This window comes from Drosophila serrata, unplaced genomic scaffold (assembly GCF_035046125.1).
Source record: "Drosophila serrata isolate PLE 108 unplaced genomic scaffold, ASM3504612v1 contig_347, whole genome shotgun sequence".
Taxonomy (NCBI): Eukaryota; Metazoa; Arthropoda; class Insecta; order Diptera; family Drosophilidae; genus Drosophila; species Drosophila serrata.
In genome coordinates, this window is record NW_028257245.1 from 1,859,685 (window position 1) to 1,881,903 (window position 22,219).

At 45.5% G+C, this 22,219-nt stretch overlaps 7 protein-coding genes across 11 annotated transcripts in view; 4 read left to right on the forward strand and 3 right to left on the reverse strand.

The window, feature by feature from the left end:
• Positions 1-688: 688 nt before the first annotated feature.
• slim (scruin like at the midline) lies at positions 689-5,749 on the forward strand. Its single transcript, XM_020959753.2, has 3 exons — positions 689-2,121; positions 3,891-4,448; positions 4,517-5,749. The coding sequence occupies exons 1-3, from the start codon at positions 1,246-1,248 to the stop codon at positions 4,946-4,948; spliced, it is 1,866 nt and encodes a 621-aa protein (XP_020815412.2). The 5' UTR covers positions 689-1,245; the 3' UTR covers positions 4,949-5,749.
• Positions 5,750-6,828: 1,079 nt separating this feature from the next.
• Positions 6,829-7,564, forward strand: Lamtor2 (Late endosomal/lysosomal adaptor, MAPK and MTOR activator 2). The gene is made up of 3 exons (XM_020959779.2): positions 6,829-7,040; positions 7,098-7,284; positions 7,340-7,564. The coding sequence occupies exons 1-3, from the start codon at positions 6,973-6,975 to the stop codon at positions 7,460-7,462; spliced, it is 378 nt and encodes a 125-aa protein (XP_020815438.1). The 5' UTR covers positions 6,829-6,972; the 3' UTR covers positions 7,463-7,564.
• Positions 7,565-7,622: 58 nt separating this feature from the next.
• Positions 7,623-11,383, reverse strand: Prp19 (pre-mRNA processing factor 19). The gene is made up of 3 exons (XM_020959418.2): positions 11,209-11,383; positions 9,794-11,147; positions 7,623-7,896 (listed from the first exon to the last, which is right to left on the reverse strand). The coding sequence occupies exons 1-3, from the start codon at positions 11,225-11,227 to the stop codon at positions 7,752-7,754; spliced, it is 1,518 nt and encodes a 505-aa protein (XP_020815077.1). The 5' UTR covers positions 11,228-11,383; the 3' UTR covers positions 7,623-7,751.
• LOC110189371 (uncharacterized) lies at positions 7,880-9,767 on the forward strand. Its single transcript, XM_020959419.2, has 6 exons — positions 7,880-8,017; positions 8,071-8,147; positions 8,205-8,314; positions 8,366-9,121; positions 9,181-9,424; positions 9,485-9,767. Exons 1-6 carry the CDS (start codon positions 7,978-7,980, stop codon positions 9,680-9,682), a joined length of 1,425 nt encoding a protein of 474 aa, XP_020815078.2. The 5' UTR covers positions 7,880-7,977; the 3' UTR covers positions 9,683-9,767.
• Positions 11,384-11,424: 41 nt separating the features above from the next.
• On the forward strand, positions 11,425-12,938 carry rswl (tRNA methyltransferase roswell). The gene has a single exon (XM_020959394.2). It carries the CDS (start codon positions 11,571-11,573, stop codon positions 12,912-12,914), a length of 1,344 nt encoding a protein of 447 aa, XP_020815053.2. The 5' UTR covers positions 11,425-11,570; the 3' UTR covers positions 12,915-12,938.
• Dnaaf3 (Dynein axonemal assembly factor 3) lies at positions 12,929-14,746 on the reverse strand. Its single transcript, XM_020959393.2, has one exon. The coding sequence runs from the start codon at positions 14,664-14,666 to the stop codon at positions 12,963-12,965; it is 1,704 nt and encodes a 567-aa protein (XP_020815052.2). The 5' UTR covers positions 14,667-14,746; the 3' UTR covers positions 12,929-12,962.
• A 2,927-nt stretch (positions 14,747-17,673) lies between these two features.
• The window catches only part of LOC110189304 (protein qui-1), a 39,486-nt gene continuing 34,940 nt past the window's right edge, over positions 17,674-22,219 (reverse strand). Inside the window, exons 18-20 of one of the 5 annotated variants that reach the window (XR_015272891.1) lie at positions 22,009-22,087; positions 19,004-19,244; positions 17,674-18,748 (exon numbers count right to left, since the gene is read on the reverse strand). Coding sequence is in view for 3 of the 5 variants with exons in the window: in XM_020959337.2 (XP_020814996.2) it covers positions 21,233-22,087 (855 nt within the window). In the remaining 2 variants the exon portion in view is untranslated. Of the gene's footprint in view, positions 18,749-19,003; positions 19,598-21,044; positions 22,088-22,219 lie in introns of those variants that run through there. The other 4 variants (XR_002319947.2, XM_020959339.2, XM_020959340.2 and 1 more) reach the window with 4 other exon arrangements.

Here is a 22,219-nt window from a genome sequence, read left to right on the forward strand (position 1 = left end):
TTTAAAATTAATTCAATTGGATCACAACAAATTTATAATAATAGGCCAAATTAATTGTTTTGTATACTGATCATTTATAATATAACGTATTTCTGTGGGTTTAAGTCGATACAAATGTTTTCGATATTAATAATATAATAAAAATGATAATAAATTTTGTTATACAAATTTGAGCTTTCCCTTTCCTTATCTTCTTTTTTTGGAATTGACCAGATTTGTTTTGGCATTTTCAGTATTTAACGCATCGAATTAAATTTAAAGTGTTTCAACATTGCCCGGTTTAATTTAATTTTCCTATTACGGTCACACTCGATTATTTCCCAATTTAAAGTTGGGCTGTCGAATATTTTTTTAAGAAAATATCGTCGGATCTTCCAAAATAGACAGATTTTGCGGGAAAAAAGCTGGATTGGCAGCCTTGTACCTGACAGCCAACTAGAGCGAATTTTTTTAATTAGGCTCACCCGACAGCCAACGAGATAGAATTCTTTTAATTTACGCTATTTTTACATCCTACATGAGAATTCTGTAAACGTGTAAAATGGTTACCTAGAATTTTAAGATGTACAATTTAAAGTAACAGCAGTTTTTGAAAACGTTAATACCATCATTGAGTATATAAATAAAAAAATATCAACAAAAAATAACGCAACATCGATATTTTGTTAAACAATATATCACGATATAAATATATCATTTCGAGAAAACTATCGATATATTGATATATTTTCAACAACCCTATTTTAAAGCGTAGTTTATCACAGCGGGCGCGGACGTCCTCAAACACTGCAATATTAAATTAAGCAACTCGCCACCAGTGCCACAACTAGTGAAATTGCATTACCCAAATCGGTATTATCAGACCCACAAAGCCTGGTGTGTACATTTTCACACCACGTAACAACACATGTGCGTGCGTGCATGTGTGAGTGAGCGAGAGCGAGTGTCAAAATGACAGCAGCAACAACAACGAAAACAACAACAATAGCAGCAGAATCAAAATCCACCATAACAAAAACAACAACAGCAAAAATATAGCCAGCCAGCTGTGCGAGGTCGTGTTTTCCCTCTCTCCCGTTGACAAAAACGAATTAGAAAAGAAACAACACAAATTTTGAACAAATTTTCGGTTATTTGGCGGAATAAGAGCAAAAAATAAAAAGTAAAACAAAACAACAGAAGACGGGAGACAGGAGAGAATAGAGTCCAAAATTGTTCGTTACTTGTTACCTCACTGAGCGTGTTATGAACATACTAAAACCAGACAAGCTCAAGTGCATCGTGTTTAACCAACTGCGTCACACTTGGACGTTTCTATTGTTTGTGGCGACTCTGCTGCGGCCACTTCTCCGCCTACCCCTACTTCCACGTCCACGGCCTTCCTCAGACCAGCTGGAGCCATCGCTTAACAACAATAACAACAATAATAACAACGAAGTGATCATGGAGCAGGACTTGCCGGAGGAGGGAATGGACCACCAGGTTCAGGAGGAGCAGCAGCAGCCGCCACCGCAGTTTCTTCCCGACCTACTGCCAGGAAATCAGGCGGAATTCATTGCCCTGCAAGTGTATGAAGGTGTGGGCGAGCCCATGGATGCAGCCAGTGATTTGGATGACGAGGAGGAGGACGAGGACGACGACGATGTGGACGTGGACTATGGCGACACCGATTCGGACCCGGAGTTCGAGGATATGTACTCTGATGATATGACCAGCTCCAGCGATGAGCTAGAGGAGGACAAGGAGAGCTCGAAGAGCGTGGTAAAGGCCTACCAATCCCCGAATGATCCGATGGATCAGCAGCCATGTCCCAACTATGCCTTCCAGCCGCTGCGTCTGGTCAAATGCCAGTACAAGAAACACTGCAAGGGCGGATTCCCGCTGGAGCGCAGTGGCCATCGCATCATCGCCTCCAACTCGCACCTGTACTCGCTCGGCGGCTACAATCCGCGCAGCGCCCTGCGTGCCTCCCGCCGCGGCCATTGCCTGCTATTCCAGGAGCTGTGGAGCTTCAACTTTGCCACCCGCACCTGGAAGCTGGAGCTGAATGCGGATAATGCCAGCAATATGCCTGTCGAGCTGGCCTCCAATGCGTTGACCATTCACAATAACGTGTTGATTGTGAGTATCTATCGGGGCCTATCTAAATGGGGAGGCGGGGCGGTTGAAGATGTGCATGAGGGGCAGAAGGGACGGTTAAGCAGACGAAAATAGATGAGCGAGTTTGATTGTTTCTCTCTCGTGGCATCTCTCTCTATATGTGTGTGTATGTTTGTGTTGGATAGCACTGAAAGAAAGGATCCCAGCTTAAGATCAGTGTTCTTTCTATTTATTTTATTGGGTAATTCTAACCTAATTGGTTTTTAGTGTTTGTAAATCAGAATACAAAATATAATCATTTATTTATGAAGGAAGTAATAGATGTAATAGATCAAAAGCTATTGCTTTGAAAATTTAAGGCCCAACCTTTTTTTTTCTTGCATTGATCAAATGTCTTAGTAGTCATATAATATAAGCTTTCCCAGTGATCAATTTCTTTTTGTTTTGTGTACGAAAGCGAAAACCATCGATTGCAAATGAAAACTTGTTTGTGCTTGAAAAGTTGAGAAAATACAATTGAATTTGTAGTGAAATGAGAGAGGAAGAAATCACACACAGCTGATCGCGCGGAAGAGAGAGCGTGGAGAGAAAGAGGGTTATTCTGGGCACTAGATATCGAGGGAATCGGAGAATTGCCAGGGCCAATGCCACGCCCAGCTCTGAGACCCAGCACCTCTCCTGGCTTTGCCTTCGCCTCTGCCGTTTTGTTTATGCATTCTAAACACCCGAAATGTCAACCCAAACAGCTGCCCATGGCCATTGCCATTTGCCTCTCACTCTTTCCCCAATGGCAGTCCCAGTCCCAGTCCCAGTGTGCCACCACCACCACCTCCTCCTGGGCCTCCCCTTCGACTCTGCGCATGCCAGGCAACCCTCTTTGGCCGTCGTGTTTTGTTTTCCACTTTTCGTTACTACGCAGTTGTTGTTTATGCTGCTGCCGCATGCAACAACTTGTTTTCCAGCTTTCCCCACCTCGCTCGCTCGCTTGCTGGCTCGTTCGCTCGTGCTGGAAAAACTGAAAACATTGTATTTACCATTTTTTATCCAAACAGCCAGCCAGCTGAGCGCGCGCGCTTTTTCTGGGTGGAAGCTCTGGCGGGGCAGAGGTGGCTAGTTGTGAAGGAAAAATGAGGAAAACTGAAAGCAAAACCAAACGGTAGCTGTTGGCATTTTATGCTGGTTTCCCTTGGTTTCCCCCAATGCATTCCACAATTAGCTATAATTTGATGACGAATCATGCCCCGATATACATATATACTTACATATGTACATACTCACACACACCACAAAAACAACAACAAAAACAAAAAAAAAAAAACACACACTGGAGACACATGTTTCCGCTTATCTGTACTGCAGCTCAGCCTCTGTTCTGCTGCTGATTCTCCTCCTCCAACTATTTCTCTGTGTACTCCTCCTCCATGGCGTTGATAAGCTGCTGCTCAAGTATCTGCTAATTGAATGCAATGTCAGGGGCGTGAATGCAACCCGCTTGACTTCCTATATATGGATTATATGCATATACTATATGTACATAAATATGCGTAGGACAGAAAATAAATGAAAAGTCTAGGCAATTTTTGAATAGATTAAATTACTCAATTTCAGGAAAAACCGTTACTTGATCTCTATTTGAAATTTAATACTCTTACATTTAAAGCCATTAACATTATAAATTACTAAGCTAGCAACAAATAACTACTATACCTCTTTGAAGCCCTAAAGCCATAAAATTAAAGTAAATATTTAATTATTTAATCAATTAATAATTCATCTCATCCCCTGTTCAGTCTCATGGCGGCACTGGATATCCCTTTGGAGAGTCCTGCTCCAACGACTGCTACGTTTATCGCACGGCAAGTGCTGGCGCGACACCTGGTGTGGAACGGCTTAAGGTCACCGGTGAATTGCCTACAGCCCAGTACGGGCCGGGTATAGTGATCCACAAACACTTCCTTTACACAATTGGCGGAACGACGGGCTTCGACTACACCTGTGATGTGTATCGCTTGGATCTGCAGACCCGTAAGTGGGAGAATGTGTATATTAGTCGCCCCGAGATGCGCGATGATCCGGAAGGACGCTATCGTCACGAGGTCGTCTACGATGGCAAGCACATCTTTGTGTTGGGTGGAGGTACATCGCACTCCGTCTACGATCTGCAGCGTATTCCGGCCTATAATCTTGAAGCGAACTGCTGGGATTACTTTGATACCCATCCAGATCGGCGTACAGCTGACATGGATGATGGCAACCGAGGCTATCCGCGACCACGCAAGTGCTTCTCCTGTGTGCAGCACCAGTCCTCAAATGGAGATATCGAGGCTTTTATCACAGGCGGACTGCAGGTAAGTTTTTATGATAAAAGAAACGTGTTGAAAAGTTTCTAATACTGAAGATGATTTTGCATTTGCAGGGCGACTTCTCTACGTATTTCTCGGACATCTGGAAGCTGAATCTGCGCACCAAGCAGTGGTTCCGCATCGAGACTGCCACCCTGCCGCGTCCCCTGTACTTCCATTCGGCGGCCCACTCGGATAATGGGTGTATGTACGTGTTCGGCGGCATCGAGTACAACGACAAGGAGATGCGTCGTCGCAAGGACCTCTACAAGATGTGGATGACGGTGCCCAAGCTGAGCGAGATGTGCTGGGACGCCATTACCTACTACAACGACAATCTGGACTTGTACGACAGAAAGACGCTTCTTAGTGCCGGTATTCCGAAGCGTTTCGCTGAACGTCTGCCGCCACAACGACGAAAGCTGATGGATAAAAACCAGCAGGACCCGTCAATCCTATTTTCGCTGTACTCGAACCCGAAACGCGCCCGCTCCACAACGCAATAGGCGTGCCCCCGCCCCCGTCCCCCTGTTCCCACAAAAATAAAAGGCGAAGAAGTGGACAAAGAGCGGACAGAGCTTCGTCTCGCCGCCATGAATCTGTTTCAGTTGCAGAACTTTTCGTTACTATTGTTTAAAAAAGTTTTGTTTCACATTGAGAGCGCGCGCTGTGATCGAATACGAAGGACATTTATAGTTGTACACATACATATTTTGATATTTCGTAGACTCGAAAGAAGGATGGATAGGCGAAGGACATGTTAAGCATGTAAATAAGATTGTAATTAATTTTAGCTAGCGGAACAACAGCCAGAGACAGGCCATGCGTATGTATTCTAAACTCCAGTTACAGATCAGCCAGCGCACCCCACACCCAATCATCCAAGCTACACCCGCTAACACCCTACAGTATCTCACTACCAACCAGGTCGTCCCCAACTCACTCGCCATATAACACGGCCCTGAAAATTGTTCACCCTTCTTTGAAAACCCAACACCCCCTTGCCCACTTTACACGCAAAACGAACCAATATGGAAGGCTACACCAAACAATGTCATATAGAGGGGGCCCCCAAAGCCAACCCCCCGATGTATTTTTGTCAAAGTGTACATAATACTTAGCGGTAGTAATATTTAATTAACATAAGACTCTCCATCATTATTGCGATATCATTGTACCAATGCAGTGCGTACGGTACTGCCAGCCCCCGTGGCGAACGTCGGTTTGCTCGGATTATATATTATTACCCAAGACTAAAATTTGGTTGATTCTAAGTTAATAAATAAATTTATAATGCAACACCATCACTCGGCATCGCCTCTATTGTCTCCGTACCATCCTGGCACACATCGCATTGTCCGCGGCGTAGTTGTCAATGACCTAGTTTTCGTTTCGGCACGTTCATGGCTTTGAAAGTCCTCGAAGGGATGGAGCAGAATGGCTCCGCTGAGTCATGCGCAATTTGCAATCCGAAAATGCACCCTGCCAGTAGCCATGATTTTCGGCTAACTGCGTAGCAGCACCAAAGTACAGGTATTCGGGGCAATGAAGCGTTTTCAAATCCGGTGGTTGAAAAGAAGACGGCGACGACTGTTGCTCTGACCCTGCGGAGCGCGCTGATGCATCACGCTGCCCTGGGGGTGGGGGAGAGTGCAGTTTTTGCTGCGTAATACATGGGTCCGTGACCTGGTTTTTGGCCATGACGTCACCGATTACGCCTACAAATTCCCACTGAGCCGGAAGTTATATGGGCTTAAAATCAAATATAATTTTATTGCCTATGGTTCTAATGCTGAGTGGGGCAGCGATAAATAAAATTAAAAGAAACCCTATGTATATTTTGAGATATGCGCCTCAATTTGAGTCATCCATAAGGAAAGGAAATCTAGGATAAATTCATTCTTATGGACAATCTTGTACTTAGCGAGACTTAAATGTAGGAAATATACGGCGATCCAAAACCTTTTTAAAAACTAATTAAATTTATATGTGGCTTACAATTTTATTATTATAATTTTTTAATATTTTAAGTAGGTATTATTCCAATAAGGCGCTGCATATATACATACTACCATTACCAACTTTTGACATCAGAACATATTCGCATGAATCATTTCTTAAAATCTATATATAAGCGTATGTTTAGAGTTTGTTTTGTTAATTAAAATGTCTAATCTGTATTACTTTATATTCTTTTATTAACCTTCGAATTGTTTAGAGTTTGTTTTGTTAATTAAAATGTCTAATCTGTATTACTTTATATTCTTTTATTAACCTTCGAATTGGTGGTAAGTATTTATATATATAAATATGTATATTCTTTATAACCAACAACATAAATACCGATGTAGAACATAACACAAGGCCTTGTCGGCATGTTGTGCTTATATTTAAAAATTAAAATTTGGCGCCTATCGAAGTGTCATTCACACCGCAACGCCTTCAGCTTATCAGCTGTACGTGTTGGAGTGTAGTGTGAATGCTGTTTTATTGTTATTTTTCTTTCTTTTGCACATTAAAAACATAAAAAATGCTGAAACCCAAAGCTTTAACGCAGGTACTCAGCCAGGCCAACACTGGGGGCGTGGAGAACACACTGTAAGTTACCCCCACCTGGAAGGATCCAGCAATTACAATTGTACACACTTTCCACAGCCTGCTTAGCCAGGAGGGTGCTCTCCTGGCCTACTCCGGGTACGGCGACAAGGATGCCCGAATTACGGCCGCCATTGCCAGCAACATATGGGCGGCTTACGAGAAGCACGGGAGGAATGCATTCCGCGAGGACCGCCTCACCTTTGTATTGATCGATTGCGAAAACGGTCATGTGGCCATCACCCAGGTGCGTGGTTTAATCAATCTCGTAGTTGAATCAGGACTTACTCATTCTGTTGCAGGTGGCCAGTGTGCTGCTGTGCTTGTATGCCAAGCAGACTGTGGGACTGGGCCTGCTGAAGCAAAAGGCCATGTCGCTGGCCTCGTATTTGGAGCGACCGCTGAAGCAGATCTCTGCCTCGTAAAGATAATGCGTTGTGCGATATACATAGAAGATGGCGAACTGAATATATTTATAAGTGTTTGCATAAATAATTAATTAAATATGTATCTAAAATGGTAGAAAATTCGAATTTTCATATCTTTAACTTGCTTCGAATTCAGTTTTTAATAATTTGAAGTAGATTTTAGATAAAGAGGGTCAGGTGTTTATTATTCTGCAAGTTTTGTTCACATTAATTAAGATATAAGTATCGAGGAAAAGAAAATCTGATTTTTGACTTAATAACTAAATATCTGGACTCCTGCAAGCGTTTATTCGATGGCATATAGCTTTAGGGTGCGGTCCATACTGGTGGAGGCGAGATATTGCGCGTGCTTGCCGAACCGAACGCCTGTTGCCAGGGCTGTGTGGTCGTTGAATACCTTCAAGTCCTGCCATTGTTTGCACAGGTAGACCCTAGAAATAAATAGGAGGCAGGGTTAGTATAGACTTAGCAACAGAACAACAAAGTTCTCCAGAGAAAATCATTGCAGGAATATGCGAAAATTCAAGCGAAAAGTCTATCGCGAATATGAAAGTAAGTTTAATACGGAGACAAGCCTATTTAGCACTAATCCTGTGCTCAACTAGAATTTGTGAGACCCAAGACCCATGTGGAGCCGGAACCACCGAAGCCTATCAATTTAACCATCGAGGATTTCAATGCGGTAGGAAAACATTATGTATAGGTCTCAGCTTTCCCTCAGTGATCCATTTCCTCCTAGCGCGGTGAAATTGCCAATCCTCGTGCTCCTTGTGTGGTTACCACCATCGATCCCGATTACATAAAAGATGCCAGTTTGCAGCGTCTGGCCAGGAAGTTTCGCATGAAAACGTAAGGTATTCAAGAAAACAATGCAATCAATAACGATTTCCTACGTTTCAGGGACATTCTACTTTTGAGAGAGATCACGCGCAACCGTTTCATGTACTATGCCACTCAAGAACTCTTCTTGGACAGAAAACGCGAGAAGGAGCACCAGGACAGTCTGTACGAGAAGGCTGAAGAGTTTCACAAGTTTGCAGAGGATTCACTCAAAAAGATGGAGGCGGAGGAGTTTAAGAAAATGCTCGAAGCCCAGGAGAAACTAAAGGCACTGAAAGAGAGCAAGGTGGCAGAGGAGCTGAACGAGGTAAAATTGGAGCACCAGCGCGTCTTGATGGAAGTGCAGGAGGTCTACGGTCGCTTTCAGTATCTGCTCAAGCTAATAAGTTACTTTGACGACACCGTGGAGGAGGAAGGCGAGAGTAATGGGCTCGTGATGCCACCCGAAATTGCAAACATGGAGATAACCGAAAGGCATCCGGCGGGGTTGGAACAGGTGCGTCAAGTCCAGGCCTACATGGAGAAGGTAGTGCGACCATATCTAGCCAAAAGAAATCACCTCAACGCAGAGATCTGGATTCGTGGCTACGAGAGGAACCGAATGAAGGTTTCCAACTACAACAGGCGCTTCACACATCTGGCCATCCTGAACCACATAGTGGGTATCCTCCACGACAGGTCCCAGAAGACGTACGAGCGACAAGTGAAAGCCAATGTGTTCCTCAAGGATCCGGCCTTCCTGCAGCGACGTGTGGCTGGTCTGCAGGAGCGCGCCAAGGCACTACTGGATGACTTCGAGCACAGCTACTGCAGGGAGTGAGTTCAGATAGCTTTGATCTTGTATTTTCAATTTATAACTCATTTATATCTCACAGCAAGCTGAACATCAAGCTAAAGAGCATTGTCCCTGTGATCCTGAAGCAAATCCAGAACAAAGTCCAGCCGGAGCAGAAGAAACAGGTGGCAGAGCTGCCGCCAAAGCCGGTGGCAAAGAAATCATCCAAGCAGTGGCGCACTCTGGAGGATATGCAAGCTCCACCACTGCCGCGCAAGTCCACTTACGAGGACGAGCAGGACACGACGCTGGCCAAGGTGGAGAAAATACAAGCCCATGTTCTGGTAAGCTGAATCCTTGCACTTTCCTCTAAATACATTGTATATACGAATGATTAATCACAGGATCTCTTGGCCAAGTTGGATCACATAGAACCAAACAAGTTGCGCAGCGTGGAGCAGCAGGTACGTCGGCGCATGGCTGCCGAGAAGGAGATGTCGCGTCGGGCTTTGGTTAAACAGAACCGCCTGCACAACTGGATGGCACATTTCAAGAAGCACCATCGGCTGCAGGTGGAGCAGCGAAAGAAGAACAGGGTCTAACTACATATTGAATGCAACAAATAACAGCTTAAATCTTAAATGTGCAATGAATTAATCAGAATACATTTTTTAAATATAAGAAAAACCTTTTGGATAAGTCTTGCAACTCACCTGACATCGGTGCCTGCAATTGCCAGGTAGGTGCCACTCTGGTCAAAGCATAGATCCTTCACCTCATACCCATCGTCCAGCTGGATCGTCTTGAAGTTCTTTAGCTTTCGCAAATCCCACAGCTTCACGCAGGCATCATCGGCGGCGGTGGCCAGATAATAACCGTTCTCCGAGAACGAAATGGCCGAAATGGGGCCCGTGTGGCCAGGGAAATTGGCCACATTGCTTTGCTCCTTCAAATCCCAAATCTTGACCTGCGAGTCCACGGTGCCCGTGCCGAAGATCAGGCCATCGGGATGGAATTGTGCCGTTGTGAGTCCTACCTCGGCCGTATCGATTACCTTGGTGAGCAGACGGCCTGTGCGTATGTCCGAGAAAGCCCAGTGCTTGTCCGATGAGGTGGAGAGCAAGTAGTCGCCAGTGGGGTGCAGGGAGAGGCCCGTAACCGGGCCCTCGTGGCAACGCAGGAGCAGCTGCGTTTGTGAGGTGGGCACGTGCCAGATGCGGATGTTCATGTCTGGTGATCCAGTGATGACTGTATCCTCGTTTGGGTGATAAATGACTTTGGTGATCTTCTTAGTGTGACCCTTAAGAATGGCCACCACCTGCTCGGTGTCCTTGTTGAAAACTGTCGCGTTCTTGTCGTTGCCGCCGGTCAAAATCTTGCTGTGATCGGCGCTGTTGATGTCCAGGGCCAGAATGCCGGGGACCGAGGCCGAGTGCAGGCCGGGATGCGAGGCGACCGTGAGGAAGCTCTTAACCTGATCGGGTGTGACCAGATCTTCGGGCACGGTGCGTCCGCGCTTCTTGCGCTCCTGCGTCAGCACGGTTGCCTTGTCCTGCAGCTTCTGTATAACCTCGGCGCTCATTCCCGCCTGCTCCATAGGATGGGCAGCGGCCCCGCCGGCCTCAGAAGCCAAAGCCGGCTGTGGAATCGCCGTTGGAGCATTCACAATGCCCGCTTGAGGCTTGAGCGTGGCCAGAGCCTCACGGGCCGCAGCCACCTCCTTGTTTAGTCGCGCAATCACACGGCAGGCGGCATCGTGTTGGTACAAAGCGTGCGATAGTTCCTGGCGCGTTGTCTGCAGCTGCTGGCGCTGTGTGAACGAGGTGATCATCAACGCGTCCCATTCGTCTTGCATCGTCTTGAGCGTAGCCGGTATGCTGGTGGCGCTCGGCGGCTTCGGCTTCACTACAGCCGGAGTCTTGATTTCGATCAGCTCCTCCACCTTCAGCTCCTTGCCGCTAATCGGGTCGCAACCGTTCTCCAGCAGATACTTTTCAATAACCCGCTTCTCGAAAACGGCGCCCGAATGCGGGGACACCACGGGAGTCTCTGGCACTTCGTTTGAGACTGCAACGAAAAAAGCGCATCATGAGTCGAAGTGCCTTCGAAGGGCATTTTCTGAACTTACGTGCGCAAACCAAAGCCATTGCTGTATGTGTTTCTGTTGCCGATCGCGTAATATAGCTATTTAATTAACTTTTTTACACGTTTTTCTAAAATTTGTCGGCGAAGCCGCTTCTTAGAGATGCAAAACCTTTGATATTAATAATGATACGATATCGGTAAAAATAGTATCGATACACTCTCAAGCTACTGGCACTGCCAGACTTTTCGAACTCAAGTAATTTGGGGCTGCCAGACTTTAAATTCACAAGACATTGGGGTTGCCGGACCTTTTCCTAGAATTGGCAGCACTAGTACCTTGTGCTTGTTATTTAATGTTTACCACAAATTGATTTACACTATAACTGCCATTAAACGGTTCAGAGAATGCTGAAAACCCTTTCACGGTGGCGCCTGGGGAACCAGCTGCTCCGAGCTGCCGCCCCATCAATGCGACATGCGTCAGATGCCGCAGAAAAATCGTTCGCCGGGCCGGAGGACCACTCGAAGAAGTACGTCAATCCATTTTCCCAGGCGATACCTGCGGCACCAGCTACACCTGCTGGTATAGAGGAGTCCAAGGAAGACCGGGAGAAGCGACTGAAGGTGCTGCAACTGGAGGTGGACATAGCGCACCAGGAAGGCCGCCGGGTGCCGGCTTTGAGCTTCATGCAAGACCACCACTGGGAGCACGTGCTGACTCTGCCCACAAAGTCGGCGCGCATCAAGTACTTTGCCTATCTGTGGCAGATTGAGATGAAGAAGGAGTCGGAGCAACAAAAGAAGGCACAGCGGGCAGAGGCCACCGAAAAGCGGTTGGCGGAGGTGAGAAAGGAGCGGGAGGAGAACACTCACATTATCTACGGCCTGGGCCACACTTCCATGTTCCTACGAATCTACGACTCCACAATCAATCACTGGCAGAACAACCGGCTGACCAGGGCCATGCAGTTTGCCCCTAAAATGGTGATGGACTGCTCCTACGACAGCCACATGAATCGCCGGGAGGCGACCTATGCTGCCAAGCAGCTAATGTTGTGCTTCGCAGAGAACCGTCTCAATGACGAGCCCTTCGACCTGCACTTCTGCAACGCCCAGATGGAGGGTTCGTGCATGCAGGGCCTCAAGCGTTTTATACCCACCATGCTGAATCCAGAGTTCCCGATGAACGTGCACACGCAGTGTTTCACAGAGCTGTTCCCCAAGCAAAATCTGGTCTACCTAACGCCCCACTGCCGCGAGGATCTGGTCACATACAATCCGGATGACGTCTACATCGTAGGCGCAATGGTCGACACAATGAACAACGAGCCGCTGTCTCTGGCCAAGGCCAAGCGTATGGGTCTGCGCATGGCGAGATTACCCCTGGATCGTTACCTGCAATGGGGCTCCGGATCGGGAAAATCCCTTACCCTCAATCAGATGATCAACATTATGCTGGATTTGAAGAATACCGGCGACTGGGAAGCGGCGCTGAAGCACGTGCCACGACGAAAGGTGGTCCAAGACTCGGAGTTTCAGCAGCGAAAGGAAAGAGACCAATGGTCGATGGGAACGCGGGCTAGGAAGCTCAACATACGGGTCGATCATTTGTTGGACTACGTGGATGATCGGCGGAAAGCTTCATCTTTTGGGACACCAAAGAAATTGAGAGAGCGTCGGGAGGGCATGGAGTTTCAACTGGACACTTGGGCGACGGGAAAGCAGAAGAAAAAGCAGAGAAACAATTAAAGTTACACGTTATAATTGCTTAAATTTGTGCTTTATTAAATTGGCTTATTAAGTGGAATCTTCCATTTCCTGATGAAGCTCTGGATTCGAGGTAGGTTCTCCAAGACCTAGTAAATCCATGTCCACTTGATTAGTTTCTGGTTTAATCTCTTCTAGGCTGTGTGTCTCGCGTTCAATAGAAGGCTCTTCTTTGAGTGTATCTTCAGGATCTGCTTTATGGCTTTTTTCTCCAGTTTCTGGCTCTACAACAATCTCTTCAAGCGTTAGAGCCTCTACTTTGTACTCGATTGGGGGCTCAGTTTCAGGATCAACGTCAGCCTCATCTTCGGCTGCATCTTCCACTTCCTCCTTGTCAGTCTTTTTGTATTTAAGCAGCATGTTCTTGGCATTGATAGCCTGGTAATTGATGACCGCCTTCAGACCAGCCTGCTTCAGGATTTCCTTGGCCTTGGCCTCGTAGTCCTGCACCTGCTCCCTGCGCTCCACCGTCATAAGCTTTGTTTCTAGCACCATGAGAGCCTGCGCGCGGAGAGCTTGGAAGAAAGTCGGACTCAGGAAAGTAAAGTAGTTGTAGGCCACATATGCGATATCAAACATGTTATTCCAGCGAGGAGCGCCCTGCTGCAGCTGCAGCATCTCTGCGGGCGACATATAGTGTACGGTTACTCCTGGCACTGGAATCCATGGACGGTCGTAGCTAGCCTGCCCATCGGCATCCACCTCCTGGTGGTTGAGCAACGGCGTCATCAGCAGGTGAACCGATCCATAGCGGCGAGAGCGTGTGGGATCGTGCTCGTAGGCTGTCTGCGTCTGAAGCTCGTGGAAGAACTCCATGAGATTCCGCTCGGTTACATCAGTGGCCCGGTAGTCGTTGTCCCCGTGCACTGAGTGATGCATGCGCTCCTCGGTACTGCGTAACCCGAAGCCACAGAACGGTCCTGTCTGGATGTCGCCCACATAGCCGCGGTTCAGAAAGGTACGTCCATTGCGCACCAATCCGGCAGCCAGCGTCTTGTTGGGCTTGCACTGCTCGTACTCCGGAAAGACGAAGGCCACGCCGGACTCGCGCCAATAGCGGTACTCCTGAGAGCAGATCTGCTCGCCACCACGACTCTTAAGGGTCATGCTCAAGTCCCAGTCGAAGGCCCCGTTCCGATGATCGTATCGTGTGCCCAGCAGAGCCCTGGATCTCTGCTCCCAGTACTTGGTCACTTCATATACGTGCCACGGTTGAGGCTGCCAGAAGCTGAAGGCCATCTCCAAGCCATCGCGCTCCTTGTACTTGAGGCCATCGATATTCAGCATGGGAGCCAGGCGCTGAAGCTTCTCCTCATCGGTGACCATCTGGAGTAGAGTGCGTGCCTTGGCGGCCATGTAATGATGGGAGCTGGGACGGATTACCGCATTTCCGTACAGGTCCATAAACAGGTGTGCCTTGGATACCAAACTAAAGGACTCTGGATCCTCCAGGGCTATGGCCAGTAGTAGCATATTCCTGGCTATGATCTCGGCACAGCCATCCAGCACATATATATTGAGCTTGGGCTGGACACCATGGGTGTATCTCTTGGCCAGGGTCTTGATCACATGGCGGGGATCAGCACCGCCGCAAATGAGGATGTTCAAGGTATTTAAACCATCGTCTCCGCCTGGACCTACCTGTTCTGCTTCTGCCAGCGGCTCATCCTTGATCTTGAATGCCTTCAGATACTCATCGTACAAATCCAACGCCGAGCTTAGTCCCCAAAACATCGTGACCCTGTTTTTGTATTCGTTATATCCAGACTGGGATGCGTTAGAAACTGTCAGTACTCAGTCTGTTTTTACTCGATTGACGTCAGTTGCCAGGACTACTTGTTGTCGCCGTCGTCCCGACAACGTCTTGGTCCTGTTCCTGCTCCTGCTCCTGCTACACTCATTTGCCTGCATCCGCTGCTGGGATTATGGAGCCGTGGCAACCATAACGGAAATTGCTTTTCGATATCAGTGGCCTGCAGCGGCAGCCGGACAAATGGCCCCGTCCTGGTGGGATGTGGTGCTATGTATATAGTATGTATCCAAGGGAGGAGCATGGCGCTTCATGCGGATAATGCATTATTCAGAGTTGACTGTTTGCTTTCAGCTGATTGGCAATGCGACCGGCTGCAGCAAATCTATGGGGGATTGCTTCCAGGATTCATAATTGTACAATTTTCAAAGGAAAAGGGAAAGTCCTCTCAAGGGAAGTGTTTTATGCAAATTGAAAAAAATATTAAAACCATCAAAGTTTGAATAGGGGTAGTTTTTGTTTGCATTTAAGTTCTTTTACTGCTTACATACTTTTTACAATTTGTTAAAATTAATTTTTGAAGCAGATAACTTGCCAATCTTTAAGCGTATTAAGTTTATTGTTCAATTATGACAGACAGGTCATTTTGAAATTTTTTAAAATTTATTTATTCTATATTATATTTTAAATTGAATACTTAATTATTGTTTATTTATTGAGCAACCCAAACAAACAATTTATTTAAAGAATCTTAAATCTTAATCTACCCTCTCAGCTTCTTAAACCCAAAAATCGATTTAGTAAATTTCCTGTCTTATTCTTTTTTTTAACTTGCTTAGCGAAAACAAATTTCCAAAACGAGATAAGAAATAATGCCTGTAGTTTTTTGGCAATTTATTTTTATTGCTGGCCTGTGGGATAATCGTTGGTGAACAACTGAATGGATACGGGGCCCGCGGCAAGTGGCTCACTTAATCCGGACACACTTCGGTGCTGCCTTCAGTGCTCGTTTTTTATTCAGTGTCAGTTTTGTTTTTCGCATCTTCAAAGCTTCTTCTGCTGCTAACTTTCGCTTGACAATGTCGGAAAGTTCGTAATACATGGTTAAGTCCTTACCATAAAGTTTCCTGCCTTGGCTGCCTGTTCGAGATGCCATTCAAATGCTTCTATGTTTCTCTCGTTAAACGCTGCGTATGCGTGATTTCATGGCGATAGCAGGGAAAAACGACTAGTTGTATGTGCTCAGCAGGTGCCTCAATGAGGGCTTAAAGGAAAGCACTGGAAATATGACCTAGATATGTGCTAGAACCTGAAATAAGGCCAAAAATATATTCTACAAATAGGGAATTAATTTTTAAAGATATGTTGGGAATATAACATTTCCTTAAAGTAGATTTTAGACTTCTCGAAATATTCCTCTGTGTAGGATAAACGAGAGATGAAGGGAAATGCACATTAGAAGCCTTCTGTGCTCTTGTGCTCGGCTGCAATTATGCGAAGCCCGAGCAGGAAAAATCCATTCAGATGAACAAGTATGATGTGGAGGCATCTCTTCAGCAGCGTTGGCATTTTTTCGAGCATTTTTTATTTTCAACATAAGCTGGAGGCCCGCAGGCGACTGTCGTTTCTGGTTTCCCATTAAATTCTCCGAAAAACTCAAGAGCAGACTCCTCCTCTCACGGTTTCGCCTCTCCTTCAGCGTTAGGAGTCCCAAATTCTAGGGCATCCGCATCCACTTGATTTGTCTGCGGTTCGCTAGATTCAATTCATCAGAACATGCTCCTTGGTCCTTGCCTGCTTTGCTATGGCTTTTAGTCTTTGGTAGAAAAACCCCAAAAAAAAAAGAAAAAGAACAAAAGTAATTAGAGAGGAAAACCAGAAAAGGGTTGACCCAGGCCCAGTATTTTTTCCCCTATTTCCTGGCAGCTCATTAGACGAGTGTATAACAATCGATCAAGGAGTCTGTGTATGTGGATGATGGGCCTCCTTGTGCTCATTGTGGCACATTGTATCGACGTCGGGGGCTGTGGACGTAACCCACAGACATGGGCTCTTATCGGGGGCATTCATTGTCAATGCTTTCCGCAAACTTTTCTCATTAGACAGTGCAAACAAAATGGCTGCGTCTGCGGTTTGGCCTGGCCACCCCGCCCACTCACTCCCACAGCTCCAATCCTGCCCAGTCACCGCCCATCTGCTGATGTGGACGCTTTTGGCTTTTGTTTGACATTGGCTTGGCAAATGGTGTCATAATGGCCAGAGAACTGCAAACAAACAATAGCAGGCGGCGCGACGGGGACAGATGCGACGGCGGCGAATAATGGAGAGCGCAGGATGAAGGGCCCGCCTGCATAATGAAACAAACGAGGACGACAGCAACGGAATTAATTGTTGCCAACTCGATGCATATGTCTCCGGCACGACCTTGACACAGAAGCCATTAATTCAGGGATTTCCGAAACAAAAAAATAATTAAGGATTTTCACACGTGGCGGAGATTACTGTGGACTTTTGAGGGTAAAATAACAGGTAAATATGATGATTTTTTAATTAAAGACATCAATAATCTTAAAGCGGCCTCTATATTTAAATTATTTTTTAAAAAATAAAATAAAATAAGTATATAAATAATAATATCATTGGGGAGTTTAAAAGCATACTTATTTAATAAATTTGAATTCAATAAAAAAACTGTTAAAAAGTATACTTTAAAATGTTGCACTTTAAACAGAGACGTCACAGACATGTATCCCAAAAATCATTTTAAAATGTATCTAAAAGTATGCAATGATATATATAGCACTAAAAATTGGCTGTCTTTTTGACAAATAAACAATTTTAAATTATTTCCAATCTAGAAAAACTTCGGAGGCTTCTCTTATTATTATTGTCTACTTCAGTACTCATCTTTAATTAATGTAAAATGTACAGCGGCACCCATTAAATTGTATAATTTCATTTTAGAACTCTCAAAAGAAGAAAACTTTCAAATGCTTTTGCTTTTCCGCAGTAAAGTTGAGTTTAATTTCGTTTTAATAGACATAGACAGGGTGTACATTTATCCGTGTTTATTCAGTAAGTAACCATATCGCTATCCGATTTCCGATTTCCGTTTCCATTTCCGTTTCCAGAAGCATAGTTCCTCGGGAGATGCTCGTGGCTCAGCTACAGAGGTGGACACTACACTACACGCTACGTAGACATTAATTGCTTAGTTTAACGAAGTTTCACTTGTGGCATGCATAGAAATATCCAGTGTAGAAATATCAATTTGTTGTCATCAGTTGAGTTTTTGTTTTGGTTTTTGCATTTGTGTTGTATTTTTTATTTTGTTTGTTTTCGTTCCAGGCAAGAACCTCTGATTGTCAGAAAGTTATTTAAGTTACATCCGAGGGAAGTGCAAGCCCGTGACCCGAACAGGTGAGATTCGAACTGAGGTCGTGGTTTTTAATACTAATAATCTACAGCGAACGTGGCTGGGGTCTTTTGGGAGAGCTTAATATATATACATTAGCTTAATATGTTGCATTAGTGTTTGCTCTGTGCTTGTGTCAGTGTATTAAGTTTTGTCTTTTGTTTATTTTTTGTGTGTTTGTTTTTTAAGCATAGTTACGCTTTTAGCCCCTCAGAGAGTTTTGTATTTGCATTTCTCATTTAAACAGATTCTAAGTTATTGCGCTATTTAGCTCGAGTTTAGTACATAAAACACTCTACGACAATAAAATGTCTAAATTGGCTCGCTTAATGCTATAATTCCTACAGAGTCTGAGACGGTGGTTTATCAGATTTAACTATATATTTTTTGTTTTCTTTGGGTTTTTAGGTTTCTAGGGTTTCTTAGGGGTTATCATCTACACACACAGAAACGATGGGGACTGGGGAATCCCCCAGCGGCCAAATGCTCAATATGGGGGGCTGGGAAACGGGGCTTAATCGTTACAATTGTGTGCCCCATTTATTGCTTGCCATTTTTGGATAAGTACTCCGCTTAATTGCTGGGGTTGTTGCCTGCCAGGCCTCAGGCCTTATCCTTTGTGGTATCCTCCTCCTCCTGAAGCGAAATGATCTGCGTAAATTGACAACAAATTGGAAAATGTTCGTTTTAGAATGTCTGTTGTCAGTGTGGCATCGGTCTACTGACATGCCTAACACCGAATTACGAAGTACGAGTACGAGCACGAGTACCAGTACTTGCTGGCCATGCCAGACTCTAGTTCAGCCATTGTGGATGCTGCCAGAAAATAAGGACTTTAAGCTCTAAGCTGACTCTAAGGGCTAAGATCTAAGGCTACTACTAGGAGGTGGTGGTCACCTTACTTACTTGCTGGCATCCAATGGGGTTGTGCGGCGTCGTTTGTCGGTTATAAATATGTGTTTATGGTACGCTATATATCATATATAATTATAAACTGCATGTAGAGTTCTCAAAAGTGTTTCAGCATTTGCATTTGAGGTATGCCCGTACATTCGAAAGGTATGCAAGTGTTGCCTAACCGGATTAAATATGTATTTTAAGCCTAACGTGTCCTATTATCCCCACTGAAAGAAATCGTCGAAGTCGTCTAGAAACGAAATATATATCCGAAATTAGCCAATTGTATGCAAAGTTAGTCAATTTTGGGGTGCCGTTATTTTGGTTTCTCATTTGGAAAGTGCACTGTATATGTATTTTTGATGTGACATAATTTTGAGAGAAAACTGTACTGGAAGTTATCATGCCAATCGGAGTGGGGAGTGCGTCAACTAATATGTTCTCATCTCGGGTTGTTAATTAATTATTTAATTTAATTATTTATTCACGATGCTGCTGGTGCTACGGTGGCTACTGTTGCTGCCTTGCAGTTGCAGTTGCAGTTGCAGTTGATTTATGGGAGCAGTGAGCTGCGGGAACTGGTTTTCGAACTGTGGGCGGTGGCTGTTGGTGTGGTGGTTGGTGGTCATTCGGAGTTCGGATAATTGGAATGGAAAATGGGAACTTCATTGTTCATTGTTTATATTTTTATATATTTCGTTTTATTAGAGCAGCAGAGTGCCTGGCCAACAATGGAACGAGTATTTAAATAGGCAAAGAGGAATATATACACATCGAGAGAGAGGGAAAGAGACTGGAAAACATTATATACTTAGAGAACGAAAGCAGGTAACACGTTATGGTACAATACACGGATACGGACGTTGTATGGGTCCTTCGAGGTGGGATTTCCGTTTCCCGTAAGCGAGAAAAAAACATGCCTGGCGAGAATGGATGAACTTAGAGTGAAGGAGAACGGCTTACCTCTCAGGAGGGGCACAGGGTGAACCCTTGCAGTTTCCCCCTCAAATTGATTGCTTTTAATTCGCTCAATTCATTACCCAACCAGCGGTGCATTTGGTCTTTCTGTTTGCTTATCGAGTTAATCGCGTTGCGAATTTATTGATTGCACTTTTATGCATTGGCATTGCGAAAAGAGCGGTCGGGGCTGGGCACTTAATATTCATGACGCTGCTGCCAATTACCCGATGGCCATTACAGTCGAAAACACGCGGAGTTGGCTTGTCATTACCTGGTTTCCTCCAGGCAAAAACTAATTATAATTAACAATGGTAGATGGCATTCGCATTACACCGCACGTATATTCTCATTAAGTGTGGAAAATGTTTCTTAAAACCTTTTGGCTGCGGACTTTGTAAATATTCAAGTCTCCAAGTTTTGGGTAAGTAATCCATTAGGAATTTTAAGGAAACCCATATCGAGGAGAGTCTAAGATGCCTTTCATGTATCAATCACGTATCAATTGAAGGTATAATTCTGACTTTAGTTTGAAAAGTTACAGAATATGTATTGCATATTTTCTTTAAAGGATTCTCTCATTAAATCTTTATTTTTAGTAGCCTTTATATTTGTTTATATAAGCATTTCCCTTGATTTAATATGTATAAAAAAACTGATCATAAACAGATGGATTTTTTCTAAAGAAAAGTGTATCAGGTTGTTTATAAAGCCTTTTTAGTTTTCACTAAAATGTTTCTTAACTAATCTTTGCTATTGATAGGACTTTAAGTATCACAGAACAAAGATTCGGAATTTTAAGGGATTTTTTTCTGCATCTTTTTCTTTTCCCTTAGAATTCTGCATCAAGAATTACTAGGCTATGCTGGCTCTATGTATTGTAATATATATTTTCCTCCATTTAAATAATATTTATCAAAAACAAACCTTACCTCTTTCTTCTTTTCATTGTTTTGTTTTTGTTGTTTTTATCAAACTACAGTCTTCATTTTTTTGCCAGTGTACTTACCTCAACTGAGCTTGTGGCGGAAAATATGAATAAACAAAAAATTGCTTATAATTGAACGAGCAAGAACAATAAAATAATACGAAATCAACTTTTGTGGAAATTTATTAAAAAAATACTTTAAATGGCGAAACAACTACGCATGGCCAAAACTACGGACAGAGAGTTGCAAAAAAGGGTGCTGTAAACCGGAAGTGGAGGTAAAGGTAAAGGTGGAAGAGGAAGTGGAAGTGAAAGTGGTGTGTGGCTGTCGGGGCTCGGGTCGGAGTCGGTGGTCATTGGGCAACGCAGTCGTTGCAGTTGGCCGTGGGATCGGGGGTGCTGCTATTCGAGTGAGAGGTGCCGCCCGACTCCCGGATGGGCGGAGGGGGATGTCGGGACTCGGACCGGGCGGACTTAGAGCGCAAGAGGTGCCAGCGGCGCTGCCAGTAGCCGCCAGTGGAAGCCTTCTTGGCCAGCGGCTGCTCACTGCCGTTGCTGTTGCCGCTGCCCCGGCCGTCCAGCTCGATGTGGCCAATGGAGGCGCGACTGGATTGCGGATGCAGGATCAGATCCGTGCGCAGTTGCCGCACATTCCGCCCATCGTAGTTCTCCACCAGAATGATGGGAGTGGGCCGCATTCGGATCCGTTCTGGCGGATTCAGGCGGATGTGCGGCTCCAGGGACTGGCAGTTCCGCTGGCGACGCCACAAATGCGACTTGAGGCTGGGCCAGTGGAGCAACTGCCTCAGCGAGATCCTTTGCGGTGACTCGGGCGCGGCGGGCAGAGCTGATCCGGAGACCAGCAGTAGATCCCTGACCAAATCGGGGGCGGTACTCTGTCCGGGGGTCAGCGGTGCAGGTGTCGTGGGGTCATTCGTGTCCAGCTGCTGGCTGCTGCCGTCCTGGGAGTTCTGTGGTGGTGGTGTGCTCACATAGAACTTGGTGCGGGCGGACCGCGAGTGCGGCCGCTTCACCCGCAGGCTGTTCGTCTTCCATGCATCGTGCAGGGATCGGAGGCCGGGCAAACGTGCAAGGAGGTGGATGTGATCGTAGGAGGCGGACAACATACCTGCGCGCTCGTCCTGGTACTCGTCGTCGTCCGAGGACTCCAGGCGGTCCTCCACCAGCGAAGTTTGCCTCGACAGGCCCTGTTTAATGGGTTCAAATTGCAAGTTGCACATTGTACATTGCACATTGCACATTGCATGTGACATGTTGCATGTTGCATGTTGCAGGTGGCACATTGGTGTGTAAGCAAACAGAGAGACGAAGCGAAATGA